Source organism: Schistosoma haematobium, chromosome ZW, assembly GCF_000699445.3.
Source record: "Schistosoma haematobium chromosome ZW, whole genome shotgun sequence".
Taxonomy (NCBI): domain Eukaryota; kingdom Metazoa; phylum Platyhelminthes; class Trematoda; order Strigeidida; family Schistosomatidae; genus Schistosoma; species Schistosoma haematobium.
Window position 1 is genome coordinate 40,420,357 of NC_067195.1, and position 13,912 is coordinate 40,434,268.

Genomic DNA, 13,912 nt, shown 5'->3' on the forward strand with positions numbered 1-13,912 from the left:
ATCAGCCCTCATACCCGTAACAGTACACGAGACCAAGTTGGTCACATTCAAATCCTTCCTACACCTCCTAATACCTCTCTTATCTCCACGACTAACCCTCCTCACGTCTCTTTGTCACCTCGCACCGCTAGGGCAAACGATTCGAATACGTGGAACGCCATTCCTGGTCTCCTGAAACCACGCTCTTAACTACACGTAGGAGCTTTTAACGTCCGAACACTGTGCCAAATAGGACAGCAGGCTTCCTTATCTAGGACTTTAGAAACCCGCGCCATCGATGTGTGCTGCGTCTCCGAAACGCGCATACAGGATCCGAGTAGCGTCATTCACTTGACCTCACCATGCCAAAATAAAGAACCAACTCGATTCACACTTCGTGTGTCTGGAAGCCCCGATTCTGCTTCCCGTGGCCTCGCCGGCGTAGGTATAGCATTAAGTCCTAGGGCAGAACTATCTCTCTTACACTGGATCCCAGTAGACAGTCGTTTGTGCGCTGTCCGACTGAACGGAACAGTAAGAATCCGAAAAGATAGGGACACGCGTCGTTGCCTCTTCGTCGTTTCTGCCTATTCTTCCACTGACTGCAGCGCAGATGATGTAAAAGATGAGTTTTACAGAAAGGTCTCCGACCTCCTCCTAAAAGCTAGGCGCTCGGATGTTGTAATAGTGGCAGGTGACTTTAATGCTCAAGTAGGTAAACTAAGCGATAAGGAAAGACACCTAGGTGGATCTTATAGTGTCGTGGCTCAAAGAACAGATAATGACGACCGTCTGTTGCAGCTATGCCCAGATAACCGCCTTTTTCTTGCAAATACTAACTTTAAGCATAAGCAAAAACATCTTTTAACATGGCGACCCATGAATTCGTCCCAACGTTGGACCCAAATAGATCACATTGCTATCAGCCACCGATAGAGGGGCTCGATAGAAGACTGTCGCTCATTCTGGGGCACATGCTTAGATTCAGATCATGCTCTAGTACGAGCGCGTATCTGTCTGCGTCTTACTGGACGTAGGAAAGACGCTGCAAGTAAAGCTCTTAGGGCCCTACTTAATGATAATCAAGCTGATAGTATATTTCAGGAACAACTATGAAAACAGTTAGACAGCCATGTATGTGATGCCCACCCCGAGGCAGCATGGAATGATATCCGAAAAGCTGTGGAAACAGCAGTGATATCTGCCAGTAAGGTAATCCACAAGGTTAGGGAGAAACACTGGATCTCAGCAGCATCTATCGCACTGATAGATGCTGGGAAACTCATTCCGCCTGTCTCTAAACATAATGAAGAGCGGAGTCAGCTTAAGCGCAAGCTGACAAGAAGTTTACGCAATGATCGTGAACAGTGGTGGGTGGCGAAAGCAAGAGAGATGGAAAAGGCAGCGGCAATAGGTAATAGCAGACAATTGTTCAGACTTATTAAGGAAACCGGCATTAGGAAGCCGACTGTTAGCGAAACAATCTCAGAGAAAGGTGGACATATTATTCATTCTCAATCCAGGAGATTGGATCGATGGGCAGAACACTTGAGGGATCAGTTCAACTGGCCTTCAGCCACACTTCGGTTTCCCACGATCTCCAGTCAACCTGAATGGCAAGTTAATGTAGGTCCTCCGTCTCTTTACGAAGTTGAAAAAGCCATAGGAAATCTGAAGCGAGGGAGAGCAGCAGGCCCTGACAGGTTTACTCCTGAGATTTTTAAGGATGGTGGTCCAGTATTAACAGAGAGATCAACTGAGGTCTTAAGTAGAATCTGGGAACTCGACGTAATCCCATCAATAACACTTCGGCTCCTAGTCAAAGCTCGTGAAGAACAGACTAGAGAAGATCAGGCTGGTTTTCGACCTGGACGTGGTTGTATAGACCAGATATTCACACTACGTCAGGTCCTGGAACATAGACACACGTTCAGACGCCCCACAATCGTAGTATTTCTCGACCTCGAGGCGGCATTCGACTCTGTTGATCGTGAGGTTCTATGGCAGTGTTTGTCATTGAAAGGAGTACCAAAGAAGTACATTAATCTTGTAAAGGCTCTCTACTCGAACACAACTGGTAGAGTGAGAGCTTATGGCGAACTGTCATCAGAATTGATTACCTCAAGTGGTGTTCGTCAGGGCTGTCCACTCTCTCCATTCTTGTTCAACTTTGTCGTCGATGTACTTTTAGAGATAACACTTTCCTCATCTGAATTTCCAGGGGTTGAACTTCTACCAGGAGGTTCACTTGTTGACTTAGAATATGCTGATGACATAGTTTTATTTGGTGAAGACGCTGACAAAATGCAGTCTTCTGACCACTCTAAGCAACAATGCAATCATGTTCCGGATGCGATTCTCCCCCTCGAAATGCAAAATGTTGCTTCAGGATTGGGTTGCATAGACACCCGAACTAATGATAGGGAGTGAAGTAGTTGAGCGTGTCGACCGCTTCACATATCTTGGAAGTCTCATCAGCCCTTGTGGTCTGGTGTGTGACGAAATCTCAGCACGGATAGAGAAGGCTCGACTAGTTTTGCCAACTTGCGTCATTTATGGTGTAGGCGAGATATCCGTCTGTCAACCAAAGGACGTGTTTTACTGCGCAGCAGTTCGTTCTGTCCTACTTTATGGCAGTGAAACATGACCGGTAAGAGTAGAGGATATCCGTAGGTTACTGGTATTCGATCATAGGTGTCTTCGAAATATTGCTTGTATATCCTGGGACCATCGAGTAAGTAATGCAGTTGTTAGGAAACGGGTACTAGGTAAGGATGGCAAATCAATTGATGAAGTAGTGAAACTTCATCAGTTGGGATGGCTGGGACGTGTTACGTATGCCCAACCACCGACTGCCTCGATGTGCGATGTTTTGTTGTATAGCAGTAGATTGGAAGAAAGCTAGGGGTGGCCAGACCGAAACATGGCACAATTCCATGAAGTCACTGACAAGTGGACTGAGTCATGTTGGTAGGTGTAGACTACCTGGTTGGGGACCGCAGGATGATAGCAACCGATGGTTAGAGACCCTGAATGACATGGCTCAAAATGGTTTGCAATGGCGCAGGTGCATCCACTCTTTGTGTTCTCCCAAATTCTAATCTCCTGAATTCTTCATGTCCCGTTCTTTTTTCTCCTTTTAAATTTATTTCACTGGATTATACTTTTTAAATAACATCTTCAAACTCTAATTTTTCTGATTACAGCTTATAATTTTACTACATCTAACACTACGGGATTTGAATCAACCACTGCATCTCTGTGCTAATGTGGTTTGGCAACTCGAAGTGATGTACGTATGTACGAAGTTCTACGTTGTTACTGACTGACTGACTGAAAAATTGTACTAATTAGTCAGAATAGCTACACATTTCAAAAACGTGCTTATCAGTTAACAATTACGCCTAATACGGATTTTTAATTCTACACATTAATTTTGTGAACTGGATTATAGGCATAGTTTGCTTGCTCCGTTAATTGTAATGATAAGTCGTAACAGATTCTGAGGAATGAATATTATTTTGTTTAGAAATAATACTCTCTGTTAAAGTATACAAATATCTGTCAGAATCCAGGTAATCATATAATCATATAACAGTCATCATTTCAATTCAAATTGCTTTTCGAAAGTGACAATTTAAAAAACAGTACTATTTGATGCTAAGTTTTGAAATTGTTTTTTTCAGAACATGTTACGTCTGTTAATAATAGTTTTACCTTGTTTTTTTCCTTTACGACACGATACGTTGTTCATTCAGCGGTGCAGATTTGAAGGCTTGCAATGCGGATGGATTAATTCCCTATGATATATGTGATGATGAAAAAACGTCAGATTTTCTTCAAAGTCAAATGCATAAGTTTGGTAAGTATATGTTCATGTCAAAAACTGGCTTACATAGTAATTATTTGAGTTATAGAACTGTCATTAAAATCTGAAAAAATTATCAGGAGCTAATTGTTTATATATATTTATGCATACATTGTGCTATTCTGAAGTTGAAATTCACCTCTTCTCGGTTTTATAGTTAATTAGGTTCCGTTAATCTTCGAATGAGCTGTTTAGTGAATATTCGATTTAATTTGAGTCTCCTCTTCCATATGGGGTCTTTTCCAAGTTTTCTACATCTGGACTTAAAATTAATGGTACAGTCAGTCCCAAGAATCTGAAGTGAAAATCGTTTCTGAACGGATTCCAGCCTTAATTTGTCCTTCGTACGAACAATATTAAGAATAAACATTCAACCCAATATACTTTGAGACATGGAGGTCTGTTTCAAGATCTGTTCTAAGAAGGACAGATTGTAAGAATACATGATTTCTAAGTCCACTACTATATGTAGGTTGGTTAACACCTTGCCATTTATGGCAAGATCTAGGTTGAGTGAAGGATTATCAAAGCATGTTCACCGACATTGAGTCGTGTTAAGCTACAACATTCATTTTGAGTATCCTTGGGCTACTTTGTTGTTTTCCTTACTGATGCAAGTTTTCTCATTGTTCAGATAATAAGGAGAAAATGAATACACTACTTTAAGATCGTCTGCATATAGAAAGGGCTTACCCATACCGAAAAAAGTTGCAAATAACATTTTTATAAACAAAGAAGGCAAAGGATTTAAGACACAACCTTGTATTACATCACTTTTGACCGGGACAACATTCAACAGGGAGTTATTTTAACTTTTCGGTGTTAGTAACTAAGGAAAGAATTAAACCAGGCAAGGAAAAGGTTTCTGACTTCGTAATATGAGAGTTTGCCTATAAGGAGCTGGTGACTAATCATGTCGAAAGCTTCAGAAATGTTAAAGTATAGGACTAAGACAACATTTCATCAGTTACGTTAAGCAAAAACTAAATTGAAGAAATCAGAGCGACAAGTCATGCAAGATCGATTCCGAATGAAGTCAAGTTGAGAATAACTGATAAGGTTTTCAGTGAGTGGATATTTTGAGAGTTCGTCACTAACAATTTTTTTCCTTAATCCTAGTGTTAACTGGAGTAATATTTAGTGGCCGATAAATATTCATATCAGTCTTATCTCTAGATTTGAAAAGTGATATGACATATGTGGTTTTCCAACAGAACAGGTAACTACCTGTCTCCAGAAAGAGAGATTGAGTAAACAGCTTTATATGAAATAGAGGGTCATCAGATCCACCATATTTGTAGGGAAAAGAAGAAATCCTTTCTACTCAACGAGTGGTTGAGACCTTAAGTGAGTTTATAGCTTTACCAATTTTTAGATAAGTGAAATAAATTTTATTGAGTTACTAGTTCCATACACTACTTCTGAACCAATGACAATTAGTAACTCATTATTATGTGCAAAAATACCACTAAAAACGTTTCTAACGGTTTTAGAGTCGTTTATGAATGTGTCATTATGCAGGATGCATGGTATATCTACATTTCGAGTTACTCTAACGCGTTTATTGAACTGGAAAACTAAGTTTTGTACTTTCGAGCTATTATTAAGTGCTAAAAACTCCTTATTGGTGGTTTTAACCTATGCTTTTCTTTAACTTAGTTAAAGGTTATAGTTATTTGTATAACTGCCGTGAAACCACTTTACAGATAAGGAAAGCACCAGATGGTATTGCATGGCTACTGATATTAAACTCATTGTAAACTTGTATAGATAATGGGGTGAATATTTGAATATTAGAATATTAGATCAAGTATATTATCATGCCTTGTTGGTGGATGAACCTACTATGGCTAGAAGCGGATGTTAATTATTTCTAATAATTCATTATTACATGACTGATCGCCACCAGCATTCCAGTTTATTCCAGTATAACTAAAGTTTTCTATTATGAACTTTTCATTAGCATTTAGAGTAGGTGCATGTATGATTGCATTATTAATAAAATTATCCATATTATCCGAACTATCAGAAGCTCTGTATATACATCCCACAAGGATGTTATGATCCAGAGTGTCTACTGATATCCAAACGGATTCAGACAAACTACTTAGGACACCGTCTACAAGTTTATTAGTTGTTAAGGAACCCAAAGCATATATAAAACGTCCACCACCACGTTTGGTATATCAGTTACAACTATAGAGCCGGTAGTTCTGAATATTTAATTCCGAATCAGACACTGTACGAGAACACCATGTCTCAATTACAAGTATAAAAAAAGGTTTGCTTAGTAAGGCTACAGTTCTTGAGGTAGACGTTTTATTTAGGCGTGAACGTGCATTGATAAGCAATTAGTTTAAAAAAGGAATTATGGAGTGTAAAACGTCTATATTGATTTTATATTATTTTAGAGGTTACTGGAAAGTGTTTTGGTTTGGGTGTCCGATCGTATGGGTTATGGTTTGAGAAATTTGTAGTACAAGAGGGAGTAGGGGTTTACAAAAGCCAAAAAAACCACTACTTTGGTAAGATGAACTTACTTGCTGAAATCGACTTGAAGGACAGTTGAGAAAGGCACCTGCTTGTTGGGGTTGAGTTAATGGTGCGTAACCTAATAGTCCATCTTGTCCATCGGGAATGAGATAAGAAAAGCTATATCTTGCAGACTCAGTATATACAATTTTTGGGTGCAGCCATGGGGTACGTTGTTTTCTTGCAGTCTGTTTAATATTAGGTCTGGTTGCATTAAAGTTGTGATGGCCATTTATAACGTCAGTATCTTCCGTAGATTTAGAAAGTGGGGTTTCGACAAGTCACTTATTGTTTGTAGGTTTGACTGAGATAACGCAATGGTGAACCGACTAGTCTTAGTCTGTATGCCCATATATTCACCTCCACTGTATGTGAGACCAAACACATTGTCAGGGAGTATATTTTTGTTTGGTTTAGCCTTTATAATTTTTCTGGTATTGGTTTTGGAGCCAGGTATTTATGTATTTACTTTCTCATACGTTTAGACTCTTTAATCTTAACAGTGTTTCAAAGAGCTTTAACATCAAGACAAGACGTTTGGGTATATGCTCTAACCGTTATATTGGGAGATATCCGATCAGAAGGCACAAGATCTATTTTTACATTGGGTATACATTCTTTATCTGGGGTTGCTACGGACTTAAGTAGCAGCCTAGCATTCTGCATTGATAAACCAGAGTATTGACTGAAAGGCAATGTTATTCGCACGAATGGGTCCAGCTGATGAGACAACGGAATTCGCTGTAGTTTCTACGTTATTATTTTCGTTTGAGGTACACTTTTAAGTAGACCTTTGATTGATGGCTATATCCGTGACTTTATTGGAATTCCTGGACTTTCTAAGTTCACAGGTTAAACGTTCGAATTCCTTCAGATGACAAACCGCTAATTGTGAATCGAATCTAGGAAAGATAGTGCACGAGAACTTTTGGTGCTTTTCATTAAAGCGAATACATTAGCATGGACTATAATGAAGGTTAGCTTCCCTCATTATCAAATATCTCACTTATTTAAGAGCGATTTTATCAGATATGTTGTGGATAATCACGTTGTTTCTAGAAATTATTCACTTCGCAACTGATGATAGATGCTGCTTTGATAATGTCTTCAATATCATCAGTAACCACGTACTTCGAAAATAGAAGCTTAAAAACAACCCATTTTAATATTACTGTTAATCGTAATGCTATATATGCGTTATATTACCAGGATTAAATAATAACTATACTTTTTATCAGAGAGCGTATTATTGTACCTCAAAGATCAAACATATCGCGAGTTTTTTTTAAAAAACTAACTACTTCCACAGTTTCACTTACAGTTGTTTAAAAGATAATTCCTAAGTTACCTCACGATGAATTAAAGCTCACTTAAGCGAAAATGATAATATTAGTTAAAAATAAACCATAAATCTCACTATTATTACTATTCTTGTTATATTTATGCTGATTGTGATCATAACAAACGTAATTGTGCACGAAATACATAGTTTAAAGTACATAAATTTACAGTTATATTTTCCCAATGTTGTGTGTTATTTGATAAAAATCTTCCAGAATAGATGGTTGAAATTTATTGTTTTCCTTCAAATGTTCTTCAATTTTGAGGCTTTACATATCTTTAATGTATAAATATATATTACTTATTAAAGAAAAATATCTTTTGATGGTGGTCAACTACTTGAAGGACACAGATTTATGTTGGTACTAAGAGATCATTTTATTATTTGGTCAAGATAAATCAACATTCACAAACATTTCACAAGATTCTTTTCATATTTCTTATTCATACATTACGATAAATTAAGCATTTTACTCTGTGCTTCACTTTGAAAAACGTTTATTCATTAAACAATTCACTTTTTGCTTAAGGCATTAGTTATGAACAATGAAGTTTTTTTTATTCTTTAGATCTAGGTTTCAACTTGACCGGAACCTAATGAAATCTTTCATTATCTTGGGAAAACATAACTATGCCCTAAGATAAATGGATACCACTGAACTAATATAAAGTTAACGTATTTGAAGTTATCTCTTTTTATTCTAATTACGATAGTCAAGTATCTAGGACAGTCATCAGAAGTTAGAATTATGTTAATGAAGATAGATGGCATAACTGTATGGATTTTCCTTAAAAAAGAAGTGATTAGTTATCTTAAGATTTATATAAATAAATCACATCATTGCAAAAAAGTCAATATACTGAGATCATATTTAACAACAAACCCAGATTTTTTCAGTCTCCGACCAGTAGTAGGATAACACGTATTACAAACACTAGTTCATTAATTGTTAATTCGTTTACATCATAGCATATAGATGTAATGACTAACTGGATTATGGAAATGCTTGTGTAACAATTGAAAAATATGCAAGCGATAATCATTGAAACTTAAGTATTTCTGCCCTTAAATTTAAACTGGCTTTACTTGATAAATCTTACAGCTGTTCAACATAAAAATAAATATATCGTTAAGAATTTTTTTCTTGTTTTTGGGATTTTTAGAAATTGTATCATGAATTAAATAGTATCATTTCGTCACAGTGTCATGATGGCCCCGATTTTGATGGATTTAGTATTTTTGTGTTCAAATCCAACATTTTTGCATACTGATAATAAGTTGTCTATTAAAGTAAGAAGTGATTGACTGCTGATTATAATGATTTAAATAAAGTCGGTTCATAAACTGTACAACCGATAGAATTATATTTTTCTTCAATTTATATTTTGTTAAAATGAAAACCACCCATCAAAACCCTATAGGTAGACAACTGTCCTTATGGATAAATGCAAATATAATAAAAATAATGTGTAGGAGTAGGTTGGAAGAAAGCTAGGGGTGGCCAGACCAAAACATGGCACAAGTCCATGAAGTCACTGACAAGTGAACTAAGCCATGTTGGTAAGTGTAGACTACCTGGTTGGGGACCGCGAGATGGTAGCAACCGATGGTTAGAGACCCTGAATGACATGGCTCAAAATCGTTTGCAGTGACGCAAGTGGATTCTTCATATCCCTTATTTTCTTTCCAAATTTATTTAACTGTATTATACTCCTTAAATAACATCTTCAAACCCTAATGTTTCCGATCACTGCTTATACTCTTACTACTTCTACCATTACGGAATTTGAATCGACCACTGCATCTCTGTGCTAATGTGGTGTGGCAACTCGAACTGATGTACGTACGTACGAAGTTCTACGTTGTTACTGACTGACTGACTGATTTACACTCATTACATTTTCTTGTATTAAAAATTTAGCATTTAATTGTATGTGTAGTGATTCTAATCACAATTACAAAAGTTGCTCGATTTTAGCTAACTCTAAAGAAATTTATTTGGCACATTTTTTCCAAAATAAAATAATATTGATGGGGAAAGTATATTTGTGAAATCTGAACAATTTAATTTTAAATAAACCAGACGTCTTTACTGGTAATCTGATCCAAGCTTTCCCAAGGAAATATAATCATATGTTAGAATAATCGAATATAAATAAGTACATGATTCTCTGGTTAGCTGTATATTGAGCAGGTCATACAATCATATCAATAGTGTTGAAGATAAGAATTCGCTGTAGTACGTATGAGATTTTACAAATTTATTTTTCCTTTTTAACTCAGAGCCCAACTACTGTGAAGCTACTTATTCAAACCTAAATTAAAGTTCTTATATAAACAAATAAAAGTATTTGTTGTTGTGTTGACCAAGCTGATTGTTCATCATATATTTAGATAAACCAACTGATTAGAACAGTTGAAATTAATCGTTTTCTTTCGGATAATAGGTGGTAAAACTTAATAAAGAGTTCATGTTTACTTATTAATTATTACTTGTCATGGGACAACTGATTGTACTCCATCTCTCCTATTGATACTGTTCATACTTTTTCATATGTGTAGGGCTTTATCTATTAGTCTGCTTTCGTAGGAACTAAACCCTTTTTGAAGGATTTTTATGCCATTAAAACTAATTGTATAGCCCGACTCCGTTGAATGCAATGATACCGTTGGCTCATTTTCCAAGATTTTCAAGTCATCTGAAAATTAAGGAATGTGCTTCAAGCGAAGTTTGTGTTCCTTCATCATGACCTTCAGTTGTCATGATGTCTTACTTGCATATATAGCATTATAATCACTACATTTGACTTAAACTATTTTTAAATGTGGCCTGATTAAGGATAAAAATGCAGTTTAAAACTTGCAATGTAGCACTAGCAGATAAGTCAGATTGTTCTATAACGTATAAAGATGGTCTATATGCAATTGATCATATAGCCTGTTTTAATTAACTGAGTTAGATAAGAGTTTATAGAAGATATAAAATATTTCGACACTCCTCATACAATAGCCATTGAAAATATTACCAACTAAACGTTCTTTTGAAATATCTATTGCAAACTTTATCATTCGTTCATTCCTGTTGTTACTTTGACTGCATTCAATTTCCTTCTCTCTCTTCATTATTTTCTTTTTTGTCAGTAAGAATTCTACTTCTCATGCCTCAAATATACTCAAAACATTAGTAGTAGTTCTAGGTCTCAGATTTTAGGCGGGATCATCTATTTTACTTTTATTTGAGACCATTAGTTCAACTCATTGTGAAAAACAGAAAGAAGCAGGTTTTAAATGGGATAAATAATAAATTTCTGTTGCAGTCAGTTTTCTAGTACCTTGTAACCGATCATTAATAATTTTACTGATGGAATATTTGTTCATACATTATTTTTTTCTGATCATTTAATAGTTCAGGTCATCATTGACTAAAAGTATTAAAACAGATTTAGTTGTGTATTTTTGCATGTTGTTTAATAGGTATAATTTTATCCTGGTCAACGCTTTCCACATGAAATGCTTATTTTGTCCATCCTTACATTAAATTCCTTTGTATAAAGAAAGTAGCTCTTTGAATTAAGCTAAGTAAACTAACATAAAGGAAATGAAAATACTATATCTTACTTAGGTTATCAGCATTCCACACAAAATGTTCGTCATCAATATTAAAATCACGTATTCCAAATAATATAATAAATTCATGAACGAATCGAAAGCATGATTCACATTTAGTAAGAAAGATACTGTATATTTTCCCTTTTTCAATGGATACTTACGTGAACATTAGTCACAAGGTATTTAAAAAACACTTATAATTTTATCCTATATAATAAGAGTTTGGAAATTAGGACTAAGTTTGTTGATATTTATGTGTACTCTGGATATTGATTTGATGTTTCGATTTATCCACAAGTTTGTTTAGATTAGATGGATCTTGACTGGCGGTGGAATCCTGTACCCGCATTTCGTTCTGTTGAGGACTCGTCATCTGGACGTACTAACATCCAAGTGCTGATATTGTAAAATATCGTAACTATCTGGGCTCAATGAATAACGCCTTGGTTTTTGGAGCGACAAGTACTAGGTCCGAGCCTCAATCAGAACTCTACAAGGGGATTGATATATATTTAGCCGACCGATCCAAAACAGAACAAACACAGGCCCTTGCTTCCACTGCCAACCACAAGAGATCTATTCTCAAAAAAGTGTAGTATTAGTTCGAATGAATTTGTAAAATGATATATTACAGTCATGATTCATAATTAGTATCAGGATCGGGGTTTTAATTTATTTTGTTCTCTTTCAACGTTAGGTCAAATAAAACAACAAGCAATTCGAGTAGTTAAAATAAACGTCAGTATATTCAAAATAAATTTGTTCAATCAAATTGATCCTAGTTAGCAATAAACTTCAAGAAGCTGTTAATTATGTACTAGTTTCATTAAATAACACACATTTGGTTAATAGTTATTTTAATTAAAAAGCCAAAGTAAGCGTTTTTTAAAATAAATGTAAAAGTGATTTAAAGTTCATAGTCCAGGAAAAATTTAGATAAAAATAATTAACATTAAACATAAAAAACGTAAATGAATCAATTTGACTGATTGTAAACTTGAGTAAATTTTGATGCCGAAAATTCTTTAAAGAGGAAGATAGTTGAGGTAGAAGGAAAATATCAACAGATCATTTTCGAAATTTAACTGTTGATCTTGATCCTTCTATGGTAAGTTCTATGCTAAGCTGTCCAGTTTCCAAAGTTGTATTAATTGTATGAGTAGTCAATAAACATTGGTCGACATGGAGATCTGTGAGCCTTTCTTTTAGTATGCAACAGACCATCTTCCGGCCGTATTGATCGTTGAGATCAGTTTATCTTTCATAATTATTGGTTTCACGTAAATACCTAAAGGATTTATCAAACTCTGGCGAGACGTTTTGATAGATACAGTTACGAAAGTAGTTGATGAGTGAGGAGACGTTGACACTGCCTAAATAATTCGGCTTTTTATACTAGTAAGAAGAGTGCCACGTGTGTAAAATAAATTTGCTAGGTTTAGACAACTTTACGACTTGAATTTCACTTTGACGTCACTCATCATCTTCACCACTGCATACAAGTACATAAATTACAATGCAGCCACTGATTATTAGAATTTTAAGAAAAACATGGTAACAAATTAATGAGAAGTAATCTGGTAGATAGGGCTCACTAACTAATGGAAAAACAGTTAAATTATAATTCTTTTTTATTTATTGTATCTGATTATTGACCAGGCACTCCATGAATGATATACTCCTTAAGCTTAATTAGGAAACGATGATGAAGACGGACGTAGAGATCGAGGCTAAATATATATCTATTCCTTAGTTGATTTCTTTGTGATCGAATGTTCAAATATTAATTTGCGTTTCAACCTTCATATACTTTTTTGAATTTAGTGAAATAACAAAATCTTATGAAAATTAGTTTAACGTGTTTTAACTAAAATAAACCAGATAAATTAAGAAGCCCGTAAACTTAACTTTGTTTAAACAAGATGATCAAAATTCTCCCAAGTTAGTGTAACGTTTATGAAATCACCTTCAAGAGAATTGATTATTTCAAATCGTTAGAATTCCTAAAACAGAGAAACATGATTCAAAATTCTGTAAAAATATTAATAAAGAACGAAAAATAATTACAAGAGTAACTGATTAATAAAGTAAAAAGTGTCCTTTAATACGGCTTTGGGGTAGTAATATTAATGTTCAGAAATCCAAATGAACACTCAATGATGAAATCATATTAATACTTAGTGATCTTCTATCTTTCTGAACAAAATTTTAATTTGCTACAAAACTTCCTGAATAAAGTATTTTGAGAAACCGCTGGAAACTAAGAAACAGTGGATACATGTTTTTGTACACTGATGATCATCCTCAACTTTTTAAGAGAATCGAATCTAATATATTCCAGGTCTATAGAAACTACGATACAATTAAGCAATAGAATCACAAACTAATGGTTCACTTTTCTTGGCCTTAATCATTTTGCGATATATAAAGGTATTTGTGTTTTACCATTCTGACATTAAGCTAAATAATTATTGATGCTCAACGATTATAGCTTACAGAATAATTCTTTTTAAGGAAACATGTTTACTCAGTTCACTGGGAAGATACACATGAAATATCTCAGTTATAAAGTACTTTGTGAA

The 13,912-nt window shown here is 35.2% G+C and overlaps 1 protein-coding gene across 3 annotated transcripts in view; it reads left to right on the forward strand.

The window, feature by feature from the left end:
* The window catches only part of MS3_00003548 (uncharacterized protein), an 85,352-nt gene that overhangs the window by 40,712 nt on the left and 30,728 nt on the right, over positions 1-13,912 (forward strand). For 2 of the 3 annotated variants that reach the window (XM_051211373.1, XM_051211374.1), the window contains exon 5: positions 3,738-3,841. In XM_051211373.1, coding sequence (XP_051071428.1) covers positions 3,738-3,841 — 104 coding nt within the window. Of the gene's footprint in view, positions 1-3,737; positions 3,842-3,878; positions 7,902-13,912 lie in introns of those variants that run through there. The other variant, XM_051211372.1, reaches the window with a different exon arrangement.